The following is a 27,850-nucleotide window of genomic DNA, read 5'->3' as shown; positions in this document are numbered from 1 at the left end:
CATTAGGCCACGACTGCCCCTTTGAGTGTTTCAATTACTATGGTTATGTCAATAGCTAATTCTCCTATGTTATTGTTTGTTTGGTTTGGATCCATTTTTATGAGCCTTAGAAATCAAATTGAATGTTCCATTCATGAAGATAATTAGGTGAGGGAGCAGACTCGGGAGACATTTGTAGTGCTTAGAAAATACATACTGTACAGTATATGTGCGTATTGGAAGACAACTATCACGCAATTTAATGTTAGAACTTCTAGAGAAAAAAAACATTACTCAGTTACCATGTGAACAATAACACCGCAGTTTTAATTGCTTTGATCCGACCATTAATGAAATGAGGGTGTGAACAGTATTAAAAGTGCAAACAAAAGTGGAGAGCTTGTATTATGCGGATCTGCGTTCAAAATCCATCTGGATAATTTCTACTCACGTTCTAATTCGGATCTATAATTAATAATGCCTGCTTTGCCCACACTCACCTTGCTATCAAACACAGTAATGCAGTGGCCTCTATAGGTTGTCTTCTGCACCGCAATTTTCCATATTTCCGCAATTTCGGTTTGCAATTAATCAGCAAACGCAATGCAATCTATACCCATAGGTTTCTGTTTGATGACTTTTTCTTATTTAAAGATATGCTGGGACAAGTCGGTAAAGAGTACGTTTTCCTGTGATTTTCAGTCACTGTCCTGTTGCACGTGTCGTCGTTCATGCTTAGAGAAGCGAAGAGAATGTGATGTGCCAACGGTGCTGAATCAAGCGCTGTCCGCGGTGCTGAACTTATTGAGTCGACCTATGGAAGATGAAACGTTCCTCTGTTCTCATTCCTTTCCGCACTCAACTTCGTAGTGCAGTCTCTCACGGTGTGTTTCTGTCTGCTCTGACGGTGCGCGGGAGTGTGTGAGGAGCGAGCATCTCCAATGTAGATAAACTTACTTTCGCACGGGGAGACGTTTTGATATCGAATCTATTCTTGCTTATTACTTGAAGGAATTTTTCGTATTTTTTCAGCAGAGGTGCTGAAGACCAAATGGCGTTACTGTTCCACCTGCAGTATTTGGGAGTTGATTTAAATGCCGCGGATGACTAGAATGTTCAGACGACCCAAGAGGGAAGTACATTTTTCAGCAGTTTTGGATTTTTTTTGCTTCGTTGTCCATACAACACTGTGAGGGGTCACGTAATGATCGGGGAAGGATAATTACATTTCTGGATATGGCATCTGCAAAGTCGAAGCAAAATAGCGGGGCAGAGGCTTGATCGTCTTTCGTTTGTAAATATTAACGCAAAGACGTACGGATTATCGGTTCTGTTGGAGTACGCGCATTTTTGCACCAACACTTTAAATGGAATGATCTTTATTTCTACTTAACGTCACGAATCTGTACTTGTCTCGTTTGATAGCGATTAAAATAAAGTGAGACCAGACATTTCAACGAGGTAAGTCTAATCCAGTCTCTGTTAATTAAGCATTCATGTTTGTTGCCATACTAGAGGCAGTCACTTTATTACAAATACATTGTCAATGGTAGCATATCTTTAATCGTAAAAAGAAACTCTTCCTTACTAGTGCTCTATTCTGGCAGCTCTAATGCTTTTCTAAGCGCGGAGTCTCACGCCGTTCTTTGCCAGAGTGCCGTTTTATGGTAAATTTCTCTTGCTTTCACGAGTGAGAAAGCATTTGGACCAAAGCCCATTACGCACTGGTTAATGACACAGAAACCGTGTCGTTTCTTCAGGGCTCTTAGAGAAGATGAAATTCAGAGCGTAGAAATTTACGGACATGGTCATTGCACACCTATCTGCAGTGCTTCGGGCAATGGTAAGGAGCTGGGGAGCTAGCTACCTGTTGTCTCCAAATTCCGCACAGACGGCTTGCGACAAATTAGACATTCATTTGCAAGCGAACTTTGTCGAGCACATCTGATACTTTGTGCACTGTTCCCGAACAAACCCGTTTCTTTTAATGCTTCAAAGTAGTGTCTTGACATCATGATCCAGCATTAGGCTACGCATAAAGGCAATGAGGAAAACACACCTACTGTCTGTGGGAAAACTCTTCATCGATATATGTGGTTAACTTTACAAGTGATTGGCACGTGTAGTTACTGACTAATCAAGTTTTCATAGTCTGGCATTGTTCTGACAACAGATGAAATGTGTTTTTGGCAACACTTTACCGTGTCCAGGTAACACATATTAGCAGCTACACAAAATAATTACGTACGATACCTTACCAGTGTGCTCCACTGCCTAGTCTATACTGGATCGTGACCATTCTTGCAACAAAAAACGAAATAAAATGTATGCACAATTACGGGTTTACGTTTCTTTCCTTTCAGTGTCACATTTGCAGCATGGAAACTGACCACTTAAGGGACCTGAGACACTCTCCTTGAATGCGTCGAGACTGCCGCGGCGAAGGATGGGCCCTTTTCTACCGGCGATTTGCGTCGTGCTGCTCGCCCTGAACGCCGCCGTCTCGCCGGCCTCTGTCGGCCCCGAGGACTATACCGCCGAGGACGAGGCCGAGAGAACTGCCAACAATGACATCATTTTCGATGATTATCGAGGGAAGGGTTGCGTGGATGACAGTGGCTTCGTGTACAAGCTCGGGGAACGCTTCTTCCCCGGCCACTCGAACTGCCCGTGCGTGTGCACGGAGGACGGACCCGTTTGTGACCAACCCGAGTGCCCTAAAATACACCCGAAGTGCACCAAGGTGGAACACAACGGCTGTTGCCCCGAATGCAAAGAGGTCAAAAACTTCTGTGAATATAGAGGGAAAACGTATAAAATCTTGGAGGAATTCAAGGTAGGATCACGCTGCTTATCAGTTACCAGAAATGTGACTACAAAGCAGTTAAAGCAGAGAACTTTTATCTCTATACAACACCAGTTGATGTTTCAGCATGTATGGTTGAGCAGCATAGGTAGTGTGTAATAGGCTTTTCATTATTTTTGTACGTGGATACAAGTAAAGATTTCCACAGTAAAAGGTTCAGTATGGTTCCATAATGGAGCCTTACAGTAATATTTACTATCTATTGCACAAAACGTTATTTGTAGTGCAAAAAAACTATAAAAAGGTACAGAAATTGGTTCTATCAAGAATATTTGACCAAAAATGCTTCATCTATTGCATCCTTGTGAAGATGGCATGCAGAAAAATATTTTCCAATTCTCGCATCATCTGTCAAAATTCACTAGGTAGTGAGAGAGATGAAGGTGGTTCTTTCATCACTCCATACTGACTAACCCTCCAGTCCTGAAACCTGTGTGTGTGTGTTTACAAGTGTTGGTGTGGGTGGATCTGAGCATGAGTGCAGTATTGGATGTTGTGGGATTACTTAAAGTTTTATTCTTCTTTACTCTCAGAAGCTTATCATGATAAGCTCAATCCATCACTATCAACTGTAATTTGATTAGAGCTGTGCCATAGAAACCATCCACTTGACAAAGCAATCCATTTAAAACTAGTGTGCATCAGTGTGCATTTTCTCTCGACTTTAGATTTAAGTTATTTATATTGATTGGAGAAAGAAAGCAAACCAATCAATCATACAACAAAGCAATGGATCATTTTTTCAAAGAGCCATCAGCCATGGACATGAGTATTGTTCTCCATGAAGTCATACCTGGCCAACTGGAGATTCATATGACAAAAATGACTATGGGGCAGTTTCCCAGACAGGTGTTAGGTTAAGACAGGACTCAACATTTAGGTCGTTTTTACACCAACTGAAAGACTCACAGTGAAGTGCAAATTTCCTAAAATGTCCAGTTTTTTCACAGCACGTCATCACAGCAACACTCCACCCACTTGTTGTGAATGATGAGATCACAACAAATGCAGTCATGAAGTCTCTGAGGTGTCTGTTTTGTTTTCACATATCTGAGGTTAAAGGGATAGTTCAACCAAAAATGAAAATTCTGTCATCATTTACTCACCCCCAGATTGTTCCAAACCTGTATGCATTTCTTTGTTCTGCAAACACAAAGATATTTGGAAGAATGTCAGTAACCAAACAGACCTCATCCCACATTTTACTGCCATAATAAGGAAAATACATACTATGGGAGTAAGGGGATGAGGTCTGTTTGGTTACTGACATTCTTATAAATATCTTCCTTTGTGTTCATCAGAACAAAGAAATGTATACAGAGTAAATGATGACATAATGGTCATTTTTGGGTGAACCGTCCCTTTAAAGCGGTCTGTTTCAGCTACTGCAAACTGTAATTTAGGTTCTAGATATCAACAAAGGGCAAAGCAATAAATCATCACACACAAATGTAGTGTTTGGACTCGACCGCACCGGAACAACCTTTAGATTGTTTCCTGCTCTTGTTGCATTTATGGATTTCATCTCTCTTGGCAACATCGCAGCGATTAATCTGAACTCGGAACAAATTCTGTACCTTTCAGCATTTTTGAATTCATTCAATCGACTTCATTGTCACAATTAGTAAAATGTGGATATTCATTAGTAAAGTTTGATTTCATGGCACGAAGCAAAAATACTATTTCAAGGATGAATTGTGCAAAAACTTATAGACCGTTTTTGGCCAAATGTAATATTTGCCTTTCATTTTAACTTTGATGTTTTGAAACTTTATTCACAAATTTGTATTGCCTCTGTCTTAAATCTACTTCAGCGCTTTCTCAAGAATTATACGTCACAAATTCGTCTCATGCTCACATCTGATTCACAGACTATATTCTCTAGACAATGTAAAACCAGGCCTTGTCTTATGCAACCTTTCTCCTGACATTAAATTGTATTGTAAAGATTATTATCTCAGACTATATTACCACTAGATAAAAGCTTAAACTGTGTTTAATATGAAGATTACAGTGGGGTGTAGAAACTCTTTAACTAAGTCTCACACTGAGTGATGAATTTCCCATCTGGCAACATCTTATATGTTATCACTCATCATTTCTGTCGTATTAACATGGGGCAGGCCAAACAAAATCAGCATTTTATTGCAATACACATTGTTTTTTTAAGTGTCACCTAAATCCTGTTTCTATAATGAACCAGAGAAAAGCTTTTAGAAAAGCATAGTATTTTAAAATCCATATGTATTAACAATATGTAGTATGAATAGGTAAAGAATCACAAACCTGAAGCGCTTCTCTTGGGCACTAACAAGTACTGAGGCTTTCAGATATTCTAGTATTAGGGATAGACTGCGAATTTCTATCATTGCATGTTAAATTAAAGTCTCTGGGACTATCTTGTCCATCTTTGTCAGACGGCAGCAGATTAGTGTAGCGTTTTGATGCAAACACATTTCAGCAGCACGCATTTATCCACATAAGCCTATTTAAAAAAATATCTAATCCATCAATAAATCATCTCATCTGCACGTTCTCGCAGACATTAAGTGGTGTCCCTGCCAGAGTCGAACATCTTTAACTTCACGCTTTTCATTGCCTTTTCCAAGCTATGATTAGCCCTGTCAAAAAACCTCAGAGCCGAAAACTCAAAAACAAAGTAAAGCAATAGAGGAATTCATTTTTGTGATGAGGCATCATCGCTCACCAGCGTCCAGCCAGATCTCTTTGAATTAGAAAGCAAACACTGAGGTCCAGCTGTGAAGCGTAATCAAAGGGCATCACGGCTCTTGATAGCTGATCCAATTAAGAGAAGCCGACAGGGTAACCTTTGGTGCGGGCCAGATTGGCATTTCCGGACCTGTTCTTGTAGAAGGGTGCATTTACTTGGCTCGGCGGGAGAGGGAGAAGTCCCGCAGAGATACGAATCTTACAGGCGCCGGGAGAGGCTGCCGAATGGGCCGGAGCAATCAGTCGGGCAGAGCTTTTTATTGTCGCTAATCACTGTGGATGACAGCTGAGCGACGGATTCTTGAATTGAAGTGTAACATCAAAGCGATGCATATCGACACTCGTGTAACCCAGCCTGACCTGAGCAGTTATGTAGTTTATTAAATGTCACGTTTCCACGTCTGAGTGTGATTGAAAGGAGTTAGAGCGACACAACAGAATTAATCTCTTCTAAAGCATGGCAATAGCTTATCCAGTCTTGTTTTTTACAGTGTGCCAATGAGGGTCAAAAAGAGCATGTTCATATTATTCTGTCAATCAAAACCCTCAGAGATTAATGTATAGCAGCCAATTTTGTGACTGCTTTGTTCATAATGTACCTCTTTTAACCCTTTCTCTCCATGGTGGGGTGGAGAATGTTGGACGGGGATGCCAAACCTCTTGACACTCTTCTGCACGTCTCCTATAAATCATAGAAATGAGAAGTCGTGAAATATGAGAATTGAGTGGCTCCAAAGCAACGCTTTGTGTATGAATGTCTTTGCATAACACATTGTTTTGGATGACATCTTTAAAGTAAATGAACGACACCTATTCTGCTTGCGTGAACGCTATTCTGATTTCCACTAAAAAATGGTCTAAGCATTTGTGTGCAGATGCCCCTTTGGCTGATTTCATTTTTAGTGCATTGCAATTCACACTGTACATTTTCAGTGTCATTTTAACTGCCCAGATTGCCTTATTGTACATAAAAACTGAATATACAGGCAGTGAGAACAATATTGTTATTTTTCTAAGTGGTAAAATAGAGTTTACCCAAAAATGAAAACTCTGTCTTCATTTACTCACCCTGGAGTTGTTCCAAATCTGTGTAGATTTCTTTGTTCTGATGAACACAGAGAAAGATATTTGGAAGAATGCTTGCCACCATTGACAACCAGTAGGAACATTTGCTTTACATTTCTTTGTTCTGTTAAACACAAAAGAAGATATTTTGAAGAATGTAGGAAATATAACAGTTCTGGGGGCACCTTTGACTACCATTGTAATTTTTCCTAATTGGTAGTCAATGGTGGCCAAGAACTGTTTGGTTACAAGCATTCTTCCAAATATCTTTCTCTGTGTTTATCAAAATTTGGAACAAGTCGAGGGTGAGTAAATGATGACAGAATTTTAATTTTTGGGTGAACTGTCCCTTTAAGGGGGAGGGTAGTGGGATTGGGGCTCTAGGTGGGTAGTGGTTCCTTTTCTGCTGTTGTGTTATATTAAAGCGCTCTGTAACTTACCCTCAGTAGGTATTTCACCTACAGGGTTCCCCAGCAGCCGTGGAAGGGAGCCACTTCACCGCCGCGCCCCCAGCCACTGCTCATCTGCAAGCAAGAGACCAGAACGATAGGGTGAGTTCAGATCCCAGGCAGAAAGTTTAGGGCCGGGATGTGAGCTCTGAACGATCCTGTCTGTGTGCCTGGGATCACCAGGGATGGGAATACCTGTGGGAGATGGTGAGAAAATTAAGATATGACAACAAATTACGTTTGGAGAGACGTCTTAAAGGGAAAGTTTACCTAAAGATGAACATTGCTCAAATATTTTTCCAAACCTGACTTTTCTTGTGGAACACAAAGATTATGTAATGTTTAAAAGCAATGAAAATGAATAGTGACCACACTTGTCTCTAGTCTCCATCCACTTTTATTGTATGAGAAAAAAGTAGCTTGGTCATTCAGGTAAATTCTGTTATTTTTATTTTGTGTTTCACACGAGAGAGACAGAGTTTGGAAGTGCTGGGAGAGTAAGTGATAAGATCATTTTTATTTTTGGGTGAACTGTCTCTTTAAGAGATTATTTATAGACAACATAAAGAAATTATATATATATGTGTATCCTTTTAAATATCTTTATAACTGGGCATACATGTGGATTTTACTTGCTGAATCCTCTACTATTACTAAAAAAAAAACGTTTTTCCATATAACAACCTCAATTACTCAAGGTTTTGAATTGTCTTGTCATGAGTATCGCTCAACGTTTCGACAAACGAATGGTGCGTTGTTATTGTTCAGCGTCTCAGAACAGACAGCGGTGCATTTTTCAGGCTGAATATCCAACTACGTCAATTTAAATTCCATCAACTCATGGCAGAGACTATCACTGCCTGCACCTTTATTCAAACTGATATGCAGGGTAATCTGTTTAGCACTTAGAAATGGCTGAACAATAAATTCTTCCTCTCTCGTCCTCTTTCTTATACAAAAATAAGTTGCCCTCTCACCTGCATATGCTACATTATGCAGTAATTAGTGACTGTACACTCAAACATAGACACCTGTGAGGGGACCCGGCTATAAAAAGCACCTGAAATAAATTGCTTAAATTGATTTTCCGACACAAGTGCCTGAGGAGAAGCATACTTTTAATTTAAATCGCTTATTAAAAACTAACAAGTAGGCCAGACGAAACTAGAACTATGAACTGTTTTCAGCAAGTTGAATCCTAATGCTTCAAATTTAAATTGATGGTCACTTTCTTGATTTTCCCACAATCCTCTCTGCTTTGTATTCTCCATTCCTGGTGTTGTGTTAATGTGGTGACAAGTATGCAACCCACCGTGATCTAACATTTTGTGAATGCATTTCGCATGAGCCCCATACCTGAAACTACATTACCCAGAATGCCGAACTGATGGCTCAATGCTTAACCATCACTGGCACCACCAGTGCCTTTAGAGCATGCCCTCACAATTCTCTGGTCATTAGAAGTTGCGCTTACAACATCAAAGGTGCTGTAGCTCACTGATGAGTGTGTTAGATGCCTTAAAGGAATAGTTCACCCAAATATTAAAACGCGGTCATTATTTATTCTCCCTCATGTCATTCCAAACCCCTGTGGTGTTATTTTTCCCCGAAACACAGAAAGAGAATTTTTGACGATTCTGAATTTTCACACTGCTCTTATCCATTAACAGTTCATGGTGTCCACAGATGTCCGGCCAGAAAACCACAAACAGGAACCGTCAAAATAGTTCATATGAATTGTGCTGTATTCCAAGTCTTCTGAAACCATATCATAGCTTTAATTTAGGGAATTATTCTATGAAGAGTTTGATTTTATAAGTGTGATTTTAAAATGAAGATAAATGTTAAGAATGTAGCACACACAAGTGATAATTGCTTTTTTTAGGTGAACTATTCCTTTAACTTCGATCTCCTCAAACGCTTAAAAATCCAGTTTAACAACTAACAAAGCATGACTTTTCTTTTATTCTGACATTTAACCATGGAATGAAATCTGAATCCTCACATTTTACACCCATTCCGCCTACATATTGACGTAAATATACTGTGTTTCAAGTTTATTTCTATAGTACTTTATAACCATAACAATATATATATTTATACCATGGTCTGTTTGAATAATGGATTCTGATTGGCTGGAAGGTGTGCATTAAAAGCGTTTAACGCACTGGTAGCTCCAGTCAGTTTGATTACATTTAAAATTAACTGACAAAATAACCGTCATTTTCACCTGTTTGATCTACGTAAAATGATAATGTAAACATCAATAAAAGCTTTAACTTGGCAAATAACCATGATATAAGCGGGATAATCCACGGCTAGCCGTGCATTAAAGGATTTTAATGCCCTTCGCGGAGGTTCTTCGCCTCCACATCGTGCAGCCGTGGATTATCCCTTACAGATATATAGGCTACAGTACTATGTAGGCTACATGTGTACAGTAATATACATAGTCATGAAAACACAAATAAATGTATTATAGAATAAACTATTCTCAGAAATACTGATCTACTTAAATATTTATATAGTTTGCAGGGCAGAATTGGGAAAGTGATGCTGGCTACAAATTGTCCCACAAATGAAGTATTTCTGCAGCTCTATTTTTATCGCCAACATCAAATGACATCAAAATGCTTCATCGCAGCCTTTGTTTTTCAAGCACACATACAAAGGTTCACCAAAGTTTATTTAAAGAAGAGCAAAATAGAGCAGGACAACTGTGAACATAAAATACCGGGAGAACATGCCATTTACATTAAACTGACCTAAAGAGAGCCTATTAAACTTATTGTAACTGGTCAGATGTAAAATAAGTGAAGTCTTCCTAATATTAGAGTTTTATTATATGTACCATGCAATACATAACTGGACAGCTTCTTGCATACATATTGCGTATACAGTATGCATTTATGTATTTAATGGCGGTCTTTGAACTTTGTTCCTGAAGAAGCCCCAGACATTTTATTGTTGTTTTATAATAACATGTATCGAACCTAAGTAGATCCTCTCAGGATGAGTAAAACCTTCACCTCAATCCTGAAGTAGATGCACAAAAAATCTTTCCAGCTGTACACAATATGCACAATAGCACCAGTGTAACAGCAAATCTTATAATAATTCATTACTCAAGTGCCCTTTTCAAAGCAAAAGGTTCAAGATCAGAGCCCATTCCTGAGTAAGGATGTTAATCTTAGTGAAAGCTGAGAAAAATAGACACTCGTGCCTACTGTTGATCGTTGTATCCTCTTTCGCCTTGTATTTCTGCTCCTACCATCCGACTGGCACAATTACAGATGATTTAAATGGGCAAGTTCACAAGCTGTGGTCCCACTAGACTGGATGCTGTTATCAACGGAGAACAGAGGATTATTAGTGTTCCTGCCCCGTACACAATGTGTAGAAACTAAAGGGCAAGACCGCAGTCAGGACAGGGGGCCTAACCTCCGACTGTCCCGAGACCTTCATGTCTGACCCATGCTGGCACACACAGTAATCAGTGTCACCTCTTTGAATAATTGAAATTAATGAATGGAACAAGTTGGATCAGCCACAGAGTGGATTTCAAGGAAGCGTTTCACACTGTTTCAGCATTCAGACATTCTCGCACGCTGAACTCAGCAGAAAAAAATACACCGTAAAACTGTTTCTCAATACAATTTTCAACACAGGCTTTTATGAAGCAAAATATAATAATGGAGTGAACTACTCACCCTTTTGGCAAAATGTCTGCTGTACATAAAAATGACAGTCGCACAAACACAGCTCAGCAAATCTGACTGAATCCAGACGGTTTTCTTGTCGACATGATATCAAAATGAATTCTGTTTTGTTCTTGTAGTCTTATTGTGCACATCATTCCTGATAGAGCATAAAAATAAAAGGATTATTATTTGATAACTGTATTTCAGCTCCCCCACTTTTTTATGATAAAATCACATTTTTTCTCTTTGTACATCATGTTTCACTCAAAAATATGTCCGTTTATAAAGGTAAAATGTGTTACCAACAGCATTTTTTGTTGACTTTAAACAGTTTACGTTTTGGGGTTTAGGTTGAGTTTAAATGGATTACAGTTCGTATGTAAATGTTATGTACATGTAAATTAGATAATGATCAAGTTTTTACCTCACACCAGATCATTTAACTTATGTATGGAAGTACTGTACTGTGTAAATATTTTTTGTACAAAACCACTGTGATACAGCCGAAATGTTGTTTTGATACGCACTGCAGATGCAGGATGCATTCGTGAGATCTTTTAACTATTCCACAAATGAGTTCTAAGTTTAGCTGGCTCATACCCATGAAGGGAAGATGAATCAGCAGTTTTAATGCAAATGTGTGGAAAACACAATGGTAAATGTCTAATGGTGGTGATTATACATTTATAGATTATAAGAAATTATATTTGTTTTTGAATGCTGTTTAAAGCAAAAGTATTCAAACTCTTAACCAATTCAATAATTAAACTCATTTATAAATCCTATGTTGAAATGTATATGCTTTTTGCAAGTATCCAGTCCCTTATGTTGCATAAGTTCTAACTTTGCACAGAAGGAAGACGATTGCTGAAATGAGGACCCAATTACCTTACCTGTGAATTATTAAAATAACCCCACAGTCAATAAAGAAAATAAACACTACAGAACTAAAAATGCTACAGTGAAAGATCAAATAAATACGTAAATTGTAAAAAAAAGATTACCTGAGTTTGGATGTCCCGGTGGGCACGGCTGGTTCAATTATCAGGAAGTGAGAGCTACTTTAAACCACCCAGACACTTCCTTGAAGAGGTCGTCTCTCAAAACTCTCTGTGTGAAGAAAAAACAGACCTGTGAGAGAGGCTACGGAGAGGCTATCGATCACTTTGACGGAGCTACAGAGTTGAGTAGTTGAAAATGAAGTAAGGCTGCACTAGTCAACCTAATCAGACCTCTGTACCACACTGGCCTTTCAGACCCATTACTAACAAAAACAAACAAACAAAGATTCTGAGTTTGCCAGAAATACAGTTTAATGCTGACTAAGTTCGTTCTTAATGCTCACAAGGTGCTTTGACCAACCTGAACAAGGCACTGTTTATGATTTAAACTGAGTATTTCATCTGGACCTTTGGTGTTTGCATGTAATATTTAGCAAATGAAGCAGTGTATTTTATGACAGACATGCAATGTGGGACTAACTTCACCGAAGTATTTACTCAATGGGACACTCTCAAGTGTTGTTTTTCATTGGTTGGGTGCTTTCCAGTTTAATTATTTATGATTCCTCATTATCATTATTTAAACTTATAAGGGTAAAGTCATATATTGCCCCTAAACATTCATGTTAAAGGCATACTTCACCCAAAAATGAAATTTGGAAGAATGTCAGATCTCACCCACCATTTCTTACCATAGTAGGGAAAATAAATACTATGGGAGTCAATGGGGGTGAGATTTGACAATCTTGCAGATATCTTCCTGTGTGTTCAGCAGAACAAAGACATTTAGCTTTGGAACAATCTGAGTAAATGATGACAGAATTTTCATTTTTGGGTGAAGTATCCCTTTAATTACAGCCAACAATTCATAGTTAACTTGAAACTTTCCAAGTAAAAAGGATTTTCAGCAGCAATAACAAAAAAATTGTAAGATAGGGCTCGGTTTACACTCTTAAAAATAAAAGGGCTTCACGGTGCCATTTTGTCTAAATTGTTCCATAAAGAAGCTTTAACATCCGAAGAACCTTTCTGTTTCACAAAATATTCTTTGTGGCGAAAAAAGGTTCTTCAGCTCATAAAAACGTAAGAACGAGATGGTTCTTTAAAGAACTTTTGACTGAATTGTTCTTTGAGTAACCAAAAATGGTTCTTCTATGGCATCGCTGTAAAGAATCTTTTAAGCACCTTTATTTTTAAGAGTGTATGGGGTAAAAAAAGATTCAGGACATCAGGTAAAAGGAAATTTGCTGCAGTACAGGCTATTACATTACAAACAGTGGTGTAGTCTAGTTTTTTGTAGTGAGTATACACTGATTCCTCTGATTCCATTTCAATGCACAATTGTGATCCATGTGAAAACCCAGCTATAAAGTAATTTATTTGTAATATACTATTTCTAAATAAAGCCAATCCTAAAAATTAGAAACCATTACATAAATTCGAGTGGTTTCCAATAAAATACCATTATGAACCACAAAGTTGTCTATTACAAAATTGTAAAAAATGTCTTGGGCATTAATGGGTGTTCTATTGATTCCCATCTGCATCTATTGTGTTTTGGGCAGGGTTCTATTACAGTAAATCATATTGAAATAAAAGGTTAAAATCAAACTCTGATGCTCATCACAAATAACTATTTTTAGCCTAGTTTTCACACACTCAAGTTGATCCTATTATTGACATTGATAGTTAACTCTTAACAATGAACATTTGTGCAGTTTTATCAAGTACCCGTTGCACTTATAGATTGCTGGCAGTGTCTCTAGCCTGACTTTCACAAGGCTGGCCAGGAGTTCTCATCTCTTATCATCTAAAACAATTATATTCATTGTAGTATAAGTTATCTCACAAACTAACGTTTGTGAAGTTGCCTTTGTTAGATACAATTTAATATGCCAACAATCCCCTTACAGTTATGTCATTTTATAAAGAATACGCAGTGGTTTTAAAAGTGGGGGTGAGTTTTCGGCAGAAAGTATAACGTTAATACACTGGCGGGCGAACAGAGTACGCGATTGCGACTCCGGGATGCTATCGCGACGGAGAGGGACCCTGCGTATAGCGTAGCATGAGCCTCGTAGGGCTTGTTTTCTGTAACACCCGCTGCAGCTTCACCCGGGAGCTTCATCTCCCGGTTGCATCAATGGTCTAAATGTTTCACTTTTCTGACACAAAACGATTGTTACGTATCCTCGCGCTTTTTTAAGTGGGTATACGAAAATCCTTGATCTTTTCTAGTGTGTATACACGCATGGCCGTAGCCAGGGTTTGAAAATTAGTGAGGTCGGGGGGGGTGTCAATAATTATACATAATATTACCAATAAATGCTATAAATCATTCAACTTTGATAAATATAATGAATAATAAAGTTAACAAATGATAAATTTATACCTATGAATAAGGCTTAATCCTGTGGCTAGTGGTCTTCCAAAATGACCAGAATAACTGATCCTACTCAACCTGTTCGCTTCAAACCAACGTCGGTCTGGTATGGAAGACGGGTGCTCTAACGAGGAGGCTAAGCGTCTGTCATTAGAAAACTCCTTGAAGTCGGGGAGTCTGGTTTACTTGCACCATGGTATACGGCCATGGGTATACGGCGTATACCTGCGTATCATGTAGACTACACCACAGGATACAAATGAGGAGTTCCTTTGCAAAAACAGATAACTTTTCAAATACATTTTCCAAAATGATGTTTTTTATTGTGTTATCTTGTTTTTTTGTTTTTTTTGAGTTATTATTACTTAATCAAAACAACCCAGCTGCAGTTTGATTGATATTAATTGGAACGCAAAAACATTGATAAAGCACGTAGGATAAGACTAGAAATGTGCACTAAAGAAGTAAATAGTGTAAATGTTGATTTCAAAACTATAATGTGTTTTTGCCAGACCTTGAAAGTTGTTCTGTGTCTCTCCAGCCCTCGCCCTGTGAATGGTGTCGCTGCGAGCCAAATAACGAAGTACACTGTGTGGTTGCTGACTGTGCAGTACCAGAATGTGTCAACCCAGTGTACGAGCCAGAGCAATGCTGTCCCATCTGTAAAAACGGTAAGATCAACCTGATTCCTATTATAGGTTTATAGACTAGACAAAAATAGCTGCAGGTGTATTTTAAAAGACTTGCTCCGTATTCCCCAAGGAAAGTTAGTTGTTCTGCTGGCCGGCAAAGATCAGTGGTCATGAAATAACAGAGAGATGGCTGTGATCGTTGTGGCTTAAGGGTCACAACTAAAAAAGTTGATGATCAGTAACCATAAGGGAAAGAGTTGTAATATACTTTCCTTGCATCCAGAATGCATGTAAGTGTGCAAATTCAAAGTAGTCTTATTAAAGCTCATGAATAGCAAAATGTCTCTTAGTTTGTTTTGTTAGACCTGAACAAAACATGTCTTTAAGAAAAATATTTGATTCAAATACAATTATTGTTATAGCTTCTTTGCTCAGGAAACAGGTTATGCCAAACTCCCATGCCAACCTTTCATCAAGATTTTCAACATTTTGAAAGACTTGACTCTCTAGACAGGTACATCACACAGGCAGTTGTACTTTGCGCAGCACAAAAGAATATTAAAATTAATATTTTAAAATATTTTACATTTAAAAAAATACATATCTTGTTTCCCACAAATTACATTACAATAGACCACTTTGCAAGATGTAAACACTGGTCCAGAAGCACACCGGTTTCAGTTTTTGTTTTTTATTAGTAGTATTTTTTATCTTACATATATAATTAAATCTTAAAGATATTTGTTTAACATTTTAAATTGTTTATGAATATTCTGTTGATTGTATTTTGTTTAAACGTTTGTCTGTAACCCCTTGTTTAGACCGCACGCTTGCGCATTACCTTGGGTTCACAAAAAACGCGAATTAAGCATTTTGCGCAAGTAAATTACATGCAAAGTCAATGCAAAGACCTGTATAGAAGCGAACTCGCAGCAGGCGGTGCGAATGACGCGAATCGGGCGGCGCGATTGCTGCGAGTGTGCGTCAATCTCTTTTACCACGAAGGTTGAAAATATTGGTCAGATCGCGTCACTCACCCGAAAATAACTAACTTTTCCCATGAGTAGCCTAATAAAGAGCGTGGAACGCGATTGTTCGCGTTTGGTGTGAACCCAGCATTACGGCTCCGATGAGGAGCGTTCCATGCTCTTTATTACGCACGGGAAAAGTTCGTTATTTTCGCGTGAGTGGCGCGATCTGACAAATATTTTCAACCTTTGCGGAAAAAGAGATTGACGCGCGTTCGCGGCAATCGCACCGCCCGAAATAAACCATGGTTATTTTGTGGAAAAATATTGTTGAACTATAATAATCATGTTTTTTTTGTTTTAAGTGTAGTAAAACCATGGTTCATTTTCGTAAGGGAAGAAACATAGCAATAAACACAACAATATACCTGACATAACCATTTAGCCAACTTTCTTATAGTAAAACCCCAAAATCATGAAAAAACGTGAAAAATTAAGAAAAACAAAGTCGGACAGACAAATCACGTGGTCTCGCGAATTCAGCCACATCGCTTTTAAGACGCTCCTGGTGTACATTGGCACCGCGTTGATGGCAGAACAAAACCTCGTGGGAGCCGTAACGTGCCGTACATGCGTGCGGTGTAAACAAGGGGTCAGTAACGTGCTGCTGCGTGGCTGGTATAAACAAAAGCCATTGACTAGAGTGGCCGCGATCAGCTCCGGTGCATGGCCGCGTCGGAGCCGTAACGCGTGCAGTGTAAATGAGGGGTAACTGGACCAGCATTGAACCAGCATTGTTTATGCCATCCAAAGACGTCTATAGAATATATAGTACATGGGCCCAAACTAAATAAATTTTTTAAATAATTTTGTTCTACACAGAACTCCACAAACAGGTAGTTTTAAATCCAATGAAACTTTCTATTGCATTGGAGAATCTCCAGCTCTGATTACTAATTCTCCGCTCAATTACAGGGGAAATTTGGTTCAGATAAACAGTGTCCCATTGATTAAGACCATGCAAAGACGGATTAATTGGCCAGTGGGGACACCTCTATCTCTTGTGTGTTCATGCGGTAGTCAGCAAGGACTGATCCCAAAATTACATTTATTGGATTCCAATGGCTCACTGGATGGCCAAGGGCACAAGATATCCCTGAGTCAGCCTGACACGGAGGGCATGTTTTCCTCTCACAAACACAAGCTCAGTGAACCAGTCGAATTAAAAGAATGCTGATCGGCATGATGTTTATTGGCCGAGAAACCTCGCCATGGACTTAACTTCTTATATTTTTATGAGGGCTTTTAATGAGATATGTGATATGCTATGTCAGTCTGATTCATTGCATATAAATAAAATGAGAGCCCTAATTTTTAAGGTAATCTTGTACCTGGCCAGTATCAGTATCATAATACTGAAAATGTCTCAACTTTTAATTAAAAAAAATTCTGGACCCATATATTTGTCTTTAATTTGAGATCTGACTAAAATCTATTTTTATGCAAGAAAACCCAAAATACATGACCCTGTCAGACAAACAGTCTCTTGGTTGATGTGATGGGTTTGATCAAAACGAAACTACACAAGGTTTGTAGATTGCAGCAAAGTTTCAGTGCGCAACAAAAAACGAGCTTGTCTTTAGACAGCCTCGCGAGATGTGTTTAAAAGTCTAGAAAAATCACATCTTATCTTCTAACTGCAACTTTAAAATCTATGAAATTTCCCCATCTTGTTCCCTTCTGGCGCACATTGACCTACATTCTCCAGGATCCACGTTACAATCAGAAGTATGGTGTAAGGTATAGATGCTAAACAGAGACTCGCTGTGGCTTTATCCTTTCATACACGCGGATACACAAACCTCCCCGCGGGCTGGAGGAGAACTAATCCAGGCAGACAGGGTGCCGTGACGAGCTCATGGTGGTGGCATTTTAGGGAGGCTGTGGTAGAGTCCATCCCCTGGAGGACGCAGTCGAGTCTGCTCCAAAGATCTCTAAGCGGGTCACATCCTGAGGAATCCCATTTCCCTTGATCTTTTTATATTAAAGAGTGCAATGTACTTTGAAAAAATACTGTAACTTTCAGAACTCAATACATACTTATCTATTGAAATGCGATCATGAAATTTCTGACATCAAACAGCTAAATGCAGTAACACCACAATTCAGTCATGTTGGCCTGTTTACAGTATGGATAACAATTCAATAAAATTCATTTGTAAAATGATAGATATTATTATTGAACACCAGAAAAGTAATGGTGTTAAATTAAAATGATTACAAGAAGCCATTTTGTAAATAAAATGTATAAGTAATTTAAAAAAGAATTACAATATGCAGGTTTATTCACTGAAATACTTAATTTAGCCTCTTTCATAGTTTATTCACTTCTTATAAGTTTAGTCAAAAATATCGTCTGTCATGTAATCTCTCTCTGGTTGTTTTATATGAACGTATTGAGACAGTAAATGTCAAGAGACCTTATTCCAGTCTTGAAGGATTTGGGAAGAAGATCAGCAAAGACACTGGATGCAAAGTCTCAGTCTATCAAAATTCAGATATAGCTCCATTGTTTTTTATAGCATAACTCTTGCTGTGTATTGTTTCAACCCATTGTTTCCACAGCATATAGCTCACATTTAATGAACCCAGGTAAAAAAGTGCACTATAGACCGTTTCATCGGACGCGCGCACGCCTGACCCCCAGTTAACTTCCGGTTGGTGTTTGGCTAGTGTCTAATAATATAACTATTTATATTTTATTTAATTTGTGTTAATATTCATTTGAATTATTATTTTACTGTTTAATAATTGTATTAAATAAATGATTTGTTGAATTTTGTTGTATGTTCACTTTATTAAATAAACAATTTGTTAAATGGGTCCTGTAGTTTGGTCGCATTTAAAGAATCCGTATGGTACACTGACATCTAGCGATTGAACTTGATTTCGGAGTCAAAATATTGGAGAGACAAGTTCAGCCAAGTATCCTTGGTTTCTTTTGATCGTTATCAGAAATAATCTACAGGTACTCTATTGTTTGTGAATGTGTACCGGAAGTTCAGTTGGGTTCAGAAAAGTGTGCATGCGCAGTAATGTTTGTTTATGTTGTTAAAATGAAACCGTCTTAAATCCACTTAAATGTACTTAAAGTATTCAAAATAATAGTTTTTAGTACGTCTTCTTATGATAAACTTATGCAGATAAGTATACTCAACTGTGCTATTCTGAGACAGAATGAAGTACAAAAAACAATATTTTTAGTATATTAAGTACAAAATTACTGTGTGACAATAGCACTTTAAATACTGTACATTTTGGAAGTCTACTTCAATAAAGTGTACTTAGTGCAATAAAGTGTACTTTTTAGTGCACCAGAAAACTTAGGAAAGTCACAATTACCTAAAACTCTTTTAATAAAAATTTAGTGAAATAACTCAACCTCATGTTTCTCCAAACCTGTTTGGCTTTCTTCTGTGAAACACAAAGAGCAGAATGTTAAACACTAAAATCCTCAGTCACAATCCACTTTCATTGAATCTTTCATTATACATTATTAATGAATAGAGTCTCGGGCTATCAGTCCCTATAAAATTAACATATCATCTCCTTTTGCGTTTCAGCAAAGAAATCCAAAGGGTTTAAACAAAAGCAACATAAAGGATAGGTAAATGAAGACTGAATTTTCATATTTGGGGAACATTTTCTTTGATAAACATTACTGGAATCCAAGCCTTTTGTGCCCCAAAACCTAAACTAAAACTAAAAAAAAGTATCGGTTTGATTTGGCCTAATGAAAACGTGATGTGCATGCTTGTAAGCTAATAACCACGGAGTGTTAATTGTTGAATTATGCTTCTAAACCGCAGCACTTGAGGCCACGTTTTAAAACCGTGTTAATGTGGACTAATGCAGCAATACCAATCTCACTTAATGCATCGTTGGAAAGACAATTGGCTATGTTTCTATGTGGGTGAGCCAATCGTGGGCAACCATCTCTCACTGGCATTAGTGGTTACCATAGTAATTGGTTGCTTGTGGGTTGCAGGCTACTATGAGGGCAATGATGTGGGTCTCCAATGCAACACATTTATTTTGGTGGCGCCTACATGTATGATTTGCAACCAGTGAGAAGTGAATGGTTGACTTTAGGGCTGCACGGTTCATTATTTGCGATATGGCCTAATGTGATAATTCAACCGCAATTGTGATTTATACATTTAAATAGATATATACAGTAGGTTGTATTCACTGCATACATCACAGTGAAGTCAGGAGTCACAACTGGCTGTAGTCTCAGATCACAAAGATCAATATAATAATACTAACACCAAATGTGTCCATTATTTGTTTGGTACCAGAGATGGACGAGTCTTGGATTTATGCTTGTAAGCAACGAACGTGAAGGGTTTACTAAAATTAACAATCATTGAGACTTGACTTGGTGTCCTTGAGCTAGGGATACAGTACATTGGACGATGAATTACAGATTTTGGCTCATCTACACTATTCCCCCTCTTCTTCCTCGCTAACTGGTTCCTTTTGCACTTTTGCCGGCTGCTCATAATTTTTACTCATGGAAATCAAATATTCCAGAGCATGTAACTCCTTGAGGTCTCTTGAGAGCGTGCAAAATATTCTTGGCGGTAAAGCAATTTGTGCACTGCTAACCCTGCCGCCCCGTTGCAAGTCTATTAGCATGTCTGTGATGTGTTTAAATGGCAATCCAGTTGTTTTCCCCAGTAGAGCGAGGTCATGATGCTTGAACTCGCTCTCGATGCCCAGCCTCGCTGACTTTCACTGACATTGAGAATACTTCAAGAAATATTGTCACGTTAAATCAGCAGTCCTTCTCAAGGACCCGTTTGTGTTTTTAGGGCTGAAAGTATAAAATACAGTTCTTCATAACTGACTTTGTCAAATATCGAATGTCAATAATCAAACAAATCATAAATATTCATACCACATATATAAAAAAAGTCATGAGGCCTAATATCACACAAGGCTGTAATGTAAAGCAGAAATCATTTGTGCAGCACCAAACGTAATTATGTGATAAAAAAATCTCTAACACACCCCCCATCTTCCATAGTTTGGACAAACAGATAACCTCACTTAAGATGCTGCTTTGGTGGACTGGGCGGGTCATCAAAAAAAGTTTTGTTTACACTTTCCAGGGAAATCAACCTACAAATGACTTTGTCTTTTGATATTTGGATTGGTGCAAATAATTTAACATGAAAAATAAACGACATTAACAAGAACTCCAGACACCTACTTCATCTATCATATCTTAATGGCACAATGCTATGTATTTACAAACATTGGCAATAATTTGCTAAAGGTATGACTGGGATTAACAACTGGATACAGTACATGCCAAGTATCTTTTGTTGCACACACTATTAGTTTGGGTTGCCTCCAGTAGATCTGAGCCCACCCACGAGAAGGATGCCGATAGAAAGTCTCCAAAACACTGCTGTGATCATCATACCCTAAAATCTACATTACAGATATTCTGTTAAAAAACTCTTTTTAATAAAAAAATCCATAATAATTAATTAATTAAATAAGTAATTTTACTACACTACTGTAGTAATCTCTTCAAGTGCCCTGAGAGTTCTACATTTAAGTACAACTCACTTTGACTTGATGTTGTTCTAATTTGTTTATAAGATACGCATCTATAAAAACCGCATGTCTTACATAAGATCAATTAAGTATAAAACTTAAATGTAAGCCAATATATAAGGATTAATATTTAATGGATTTTGACTGGACAGTTTTAGTCTAACTTGATTGGATGAGCAGAATTGTCTAACACACACCAATCCTCCTTTAGGGTCTTATGAGGGTATGTGCTTTACCAGACACGAGGAGATGGACCACGCATTGATAAGTGAAAAGAATAAATCACAATGCTCAGTAAAGTGGCTAAAGAAAACGGTCTGTTTTTCCAACCTTAGTTGGTTTATATTGAATGTAGATTTTTTTAACTAAATGTACAAATTTGAACTAAGGAAGCAAGATTCATTGTATTGCCTTGTCTGAAATTTACTGCCGAGTTGACAATGTGGACAAACACACGATTTTGTTCTTTCCTTCTTGTTGCATGGGGTTGTGCCAAAGTGGCAATTTAGTGGACTTCTTTCCTTCAAAGTCAAAATGAAATGCTGTTTACAACCCATTTTGCTTTTAAAATGTTATGCCTTACTAAAGTGTATAATCAGCTAGAACAAAAAGAAGGTGTTTATCCCCGGAGAACTGATTAAAATGTAAAAAGTAGGCATTACCTTTCAGAATGGAGGCAGGTGGTTGGATGAGATGTATGTTAAAGGAATTTAATAATGTCAACTGAAAAAGAAACAGTATAGAGTTTTGATTACCAAGATTGTTTTTTGTTTAAGTGCACCGATGACTCATTCACAATAAGCGCAGAAAAATGCATTCAAAAAAGTAAACAAGTCACTTTACATTTCATGTTGACTTTAGAGACTTGAGCTTTACTGGACAGCACAAAAGAGACATGCGTTTAAACCCAAAACCTAAACCCAAACTCCTAGACCACCATCAGTATAATACTGATATCAATATCATTTACCCCACTTTTAATAAGATGTAGTTTTGGAAGACATTAAAAAACACTTCCTGCACTTATTTAATGCAAACATGTTTAAAATCCTAATGACCGTCGTCAAAAATCCCATGGCAATGTCTTTATGTCAATTGCTTGCAAGGCACAGCAGAATCTTTTGGAGAAAAGTGGTCACCCTCAGCCAATAAAAAAGACATTATAGTCCCATAAAACCATCTCAAATAAATTATTGTAAAGATATACAGTGTATTATTATAAAAATGTGGCCAGCATTTTTCACTTTTGATTTGATTCTGATAATTTAGTAAAATATTACGGCTATTTTACATGGGTAAATATGGATATAGTTGCTATGCAATTAAGCCTGGTGATTCATCTACAGCAGGCCACTAATGTGTGCTTATTGGGGGATGTTAAAAAAAGAAATGAGCATAAATAAAGCTGTTCTCAAGAATTTGACCTTGAGTAAAGTGTTACAAATGCAAAATACTGTTTAGTCACACCGTGATATTAGACATGAAAACATTAGCAAGATTTTACATTACCTGAAATTGTTATTGAAAATCTCACATCATTTAAAATAAGTGCCACTGGTGTCGCCCAAACAAAACTGCAGAAAAAAAATATGTTTTCAAACAATAAGACAAAAAGTTTGAAAAAATATATATTAAAAATCACAATATTATTGCTGTAAGCTAATATTGCCGTCAGGCTCAGGGTTGCCAGGTGCGCCGTTTTTCCACAGAATTGGGCTACTGTTGCCATTTTTGTTCCGCGGGTAGAAGGATTTTGTTGATAAGCAATGAATTTTAAGGTACAAATTCGTTTTTTTATAAAAACAGAATGAGTTTAAGATAACTGCTACTGTAGTCAATTTAAGAGGAAAACCAAGAAGTTTATGTGAAATGCATAACAGTACCTGTAAAATATACAATTTAGGTGTGGGAGTGGCATATTTTGAGTGTTGGTATTTGGGCTGGGGCTGTTGGGAAAGTTTTGGCTATTTTTGATTAGTCATTGGGCTGGTTTTGTTAAGCAGATCTGGCAACCACGGTCAGACTGGTCAGGATGTGTTCAAATGCATCATGCACCCTAGTAATACAATGATTTGATAGAGAGCTACAGACTTAAATTATCCAAAAATACTTTCCAAAAAAGGACAGTTTACCCAATAAAATCATGTACATGTAGGTGACAGAATGTTACATTTTGGGTGAACGTTTTACGTCTTTAAATATAAAAAAATATTTTTTGGAACCAAATACCAGCATCTGACAAGTTGAACTGTGTGTACTGTCAGAGAGGTTTTCAACAAGTCTAGTGGTCCAGGCTACAAAGCTACAATACAACACAGGGAACAGAGCGTGCTCAGATCATGCAGAGTGCCAGCAAGCCTGCACGGTAGCTCTGCAGCCTGTAGCGCATTAGAATGCAAAACATCCCGGAGAGAGGATGGGTGTGCGAGAGAGAGAGAGCGAGAGAGAGAGAGAGAGAGGGAGAGAGAGAGAGAGAGAGAGGGGGGGAATTAGAGAAAAGGAGAGGCAGAATGAGGAGCAAAAGAGCTTTAGTGTTACAAAAACAAGTCCGTCGGTGCATGGCCGTGAAAAACATCCACGTGTCTGTTCCACTCTCAAAACTCCCTTGAGCCTCGAGTCACTCCAGCATCTCCAAAAGAGGCTCCCGAGAGCTCTCTCATTTCTCCTTTCCGTAAAACCTCCTCGTTTCTTCCCCCCATGTGACAGGTCCAAATTGCTTCGCTGGAACGACGATCATCCCAGCTGGCATTGAAGTGAAGGTGGACGACTGCACCATCTGTCGATGCCATAGCGGAGACTGGTGGAAACCTGCGCAGTGCTTGCGGCGGGAATGCCTCAACGGTCAGCCGGCGTAGGAACCCCTCCAGAGCTGTGAAGGGGGGGCGGGGATGAGACGTACGGCATGTCTTATGACAGCACTGGACAGACTGCACAATCACTTTGGAAAACCAAGACCACTGGACAACTTGAGGCACACGGGAGCATAGACTCAATACATACACGCACACACACACACAAAGATCTTGGCAGAAAGTGAAATTCAGACATGTTTGTTTCACCTGTGATGAGTTCATACTAGGATGAAGTTCACGAAATTGTTTGGGTCACGCTTCACTCCAAAATCAAAAGTAGATATCAATTAAGCTTGTTTTCATGGCCATTCCGATGTTTTGAAACTTAAAATTTCGTCCCAAATTTTGTTTGCCATTTTATGCACGAGCACCTAAGGTTGCTGACCCCTGATCTATTTAGCTAAGAGGCTTCAAAGAACCTTGACAATGATAAAGCTTCCGAACATAATATTTATACACTATAAACCTTTGCAGTAATGCAGAGTTTTCGCATCTGTCTGGATTCGGAATACCCTTGTTTTTCCTCTTCCAATCCCAAACAAACAAGCTTTTCTAGAGGCTAAGAGCTTGAACTTGTTATCTAAGCAATTAACCGACCCAAGTAGCTTACTTTAATTTTCTTTAATCAGGCAATATGCTGTGATAAATTACCCGCCTCTGCCCTCTGTACCCCAGACACAGCCCGGCATTCGAAGGGCTGAAACAAAGGAACGAATCTACATACTGTGCTTCAAAGCAACACTGAAAAACACTTCTTTTGATCTTCGGTGCATGCGCAACCACTCCGCACGGCAATTCCGCTTTCAGCAAAGAGGAGAGATGTTGATCAAGGCACTTTGAGAAGCACTTAAACCAATAAGAACCTCTAAACACATTCTGAGCCACTTTCAGCCCACGTTCGCCGATGGTTGTGTGGTAACACGTATGTGAAAAGCACGATGGGTTAGCGGCGGCCATAATTCAGATTTAGCAAAAGCAACGCCTATAGATCTGCTCAAGGAGCCTCTTACATAAACACGATCTACTTCCCTGATTTTGATTTCCATTTTTTTTTATGATTAATACATTAATTAATTCAATAGGAGCTTCACCAAGCACTTGCGATTCATCCTAGAGAAAATTCATACCCTTTAACCTTTTAGACTCTTCTAAAAGCATTGATGGATGAGCTGCTTAATAACGGATCTGTGGATTCGATAATGAGAGGAAAATGAATGCAATTGCCTGACCTCCCCCTATAAGGATCCTCCCCCTATATATATACATTATAGATGCATTCATCCACCGCCTTTTACCATATCTGAGCTTTCAGTTAGGTCTGTTGTCTCTCTAAAGCTCAATATGGATGCCAAAGTCAACTAATCATAAAAGTCTCCATTGAAATAATGAACTGTAAAAGTCCATAAATCGCATATATAGTAAATGATAAAAGAACAGAATTAAATAGTCTCCGCAGTATTATAGCTCTGAACATGAGCTGTAGATTCCTCTTATGTAGTCTTATGTATAGACTTTTTCTGTTTTTTTCTTACAGCCATTCCGATGATCACAGACCTCTTTCTAAAATCACAATGCAGATGGAGATTTCTGGGCTCTGCTTAAGTTCTAGATAGATGCAACTAGCACCGACTTCACTGTAACATCAAAATGAGCTCCAAAGGAACTTTTGAATCCAGAATTTAATTTTTTCCTACCATGAGCTTATGTTATTCAGCTGTAAAGAAGTTGTATCAATAGTTTCATTCCAAAAAGTTTTTTTTTTACCATTAACATTTTGTGCTTTGTGATGTTGACTTTTGAGGTCCCCACAAATCCTATTATTCTCTAATACAATAGTATATACAGTATTACTATATTTTAGTAAACACTATTACAATACAACACTTTCGACCATGTGTATATGGGTAGTTGACAAATATACCGTAAATGTGTTCTATTATGTGACCGCAAAAATGTAGAAAAAAATAACAATGAAGATGAAATCTCTCTTATGCTATTTTATATTATAAATATTAACCATTTAAAATAATATATTATTAAAGGTTTGTTGGCTACATTTTTGCTGTCACACCACAGGACACATGTATACACAACTACCCAAATACTTGACAAATTGAAATATCGCTGCTGTCCTTCTGAAACTTTGTATCTCCATATTTTGTCATTTTTATTTTTTGCCATAAATCAGTACTATTAATCATCCCTTTATGTTTGTCACTGGGTTTTGCAAGTATCTGAACAATAAAAGGAACTAAAAAGTGCTTGTCAACTTTGACAACACAGTATGTAATCATTTAAAAAGTTGTGTTTTTTCTATTTTCTGAAAAACAGCGAATTTGGACATCCTAGGTTTCAGAAGGACAGTGACGATATATTGTTTTTTACATTACCATTATGATGTCTGGCAGGAAAATGTGCTTAATTGTCTTAAAAATAATGTCAAGTTTATTTAATAGAAAGTTATTTTTCCATTTTGGGATCAAATATGACCCAACTTGTTCTTGAAACGTTTCGTGATATTCACCCTAATTCACTTCTCTCGCACTATTGAAACAAATGTCCTTGAATTTTTTATGTGATTAAAATGCAGTTTTGAAATCTTTTTATATTAACCTCAAACGTTCTTTAACAGCTGTTTATTGCTTAGGCACATCGTTCCGCACGGGACGTCCTGAGAGTAATTACTAAAACTGTCTCTTATTGCTTATTTATTGACTGAAAATCAGCCGAGACACGTAAAACGCCCACCTGGCTTCGTCTATGAAATCCCCCCCCCCCTCCATTCCCTTTTGATAATCACAAGGAACTCACAGTGGCTCGGCCTGATGACGTGGAAGACATCTTATTTGTACCTTCTCATGCAGTCTTGTTCCTGATTCATAAGGAAGGACCGGCTCCTTCTGTTGATGACGTAAAGACGTTCTGCATCATGCTTCTGAGATCTGACTCTGTGCACATGGCCTTCAAAACCTGTCAATGTCTCTGCCCTTCACTGTCTATTTTGTAAAGGTGAAACATCTCTTTTTTGAGACACTGACTAACTGTAGCTGGAAGCTGTGAAAGATTGTTCTTTTTTCTAAACAAAACTGTTATATGAATTTGTGCCTGAAAACAAACAAACTACACCTGTAATGGAGGAAAACATACTGTTAAAACAATCAGCTTTTATTACTTGGCACTGAGGGACATTAAAAGATATGTAACATTTAACAATCTTAGTGCTATTGTTTAAAGGAACAGTACACCTAAAAATGAAAGTTTTCTTTTTTCTAGAAAATGATTGGGTGAATGGTTAGTAAACACATACGATGATGGTAACAAAATTTTCATTTCTGAGTGCACTATTCCTTCCTAAGAGAATATTACTATTATTACAATATGTGCGTTCCATTTTTACATGGGACAACGCCCAGGTGCCCTTTCTAATGTATAAACATGTAAATATCTGCAAACATTTAATGTGTATTCTGACTTCAGAGATAGAAAGAGGATTACAAAGGTGTATTATTTATGGAGACAAATATTTTGTTAAATAGAGCGAAAAAAGTGTTATTCAGTAAAAAAGAAAGCTGGTGTGTGTGTGGGTTGATTTT

The 27,850-nt window shown here is 37.9% G+C and overlaps 1 protein-coding gene across 3 annotated transcripts; it reads left to right on the top strand.

Moving 5' to 3' along the window:
* Positions 1–493: 493 nt before the first annotated feature.
* On the top strand, positions 494–27,850 carry vwc2l (von Willebrand factor C domain containing 2 like). Of its 3 annotated transcripts, none has more exons than XM_057335940.1 (5): positions 494–1,440; positions 2,343–2,815; positions 7,105–7,191; positions 14,716–14,845; positions 24,112–27,850. In XM_057335940.1, the coding sequence occupies exons 2-5, from the start codon at positions 2,426–2,428 to the stop codon at positions 24,258–24,260; spliced, it is 756 nt and encodes a 251-aa protein (XP_057191923.1). In that variant the 5' UTR covers positions 494–1,440; positions 2,343–2,425; the 3' UTR covers positions 24,261–27,850. The 3 variants fall into 3 exon arrangements, with proteins under 3 accessions (XP_057191923.1, XP_057191922.1, XP_057191924.1); XM_057335939.1 differs by having other exon boundaries at positions 7,090–7,191; XM_057335941.1 differs by lacking the exon at positions 7,105–7,191 and having other exon boundaries at positions 501–1,440.

The sequence above is a fragment of the Triplophysa rosa genome, linkage group LG6, assembly GCF_024868665.1.
Source record: "Triplophysa rosa linkage group LG6, Trosa_1v2, whole genome shotgun sequence".
Classification (NCBI taxonomy): Eukaryota; Metazoa; Chordata; class Actinopteri; order Cypriniformes; family Nemacheilidae; genus Triplophysa; species Triplophysa rosa.
The sequence above is the reverse complement of the archived record's forward strand: the minus strand, read 5'-3'. Positions and strand labels throughout refer to the sequence as shown.

Excerpts from the sequence above, each read along its gene's own strand:
- vwc2l (XM_057335939.1), top strand. The coding sequence starts at position 2,426 with ATGGGCCCTTTTCTACCGGCGATTTGCGTCGTGCTGCTCGCCCTGAAC. Across the intron at positions 2,816-7,089 it reads AAATCTTGGAGGAATTCAAG|GTATTTCACCTACAGGGTTC; the intron begins GTAGGATCACGC and ends TACCCTCAGTAG. Across the intron at positions 14,846-24,111 it reads CTGTCCCATCTGTAAAAACG|GTCCAAATTGCTTCGCTGGA; the intron begins GTAAGATCAACC and ends CCCATGTGACAG.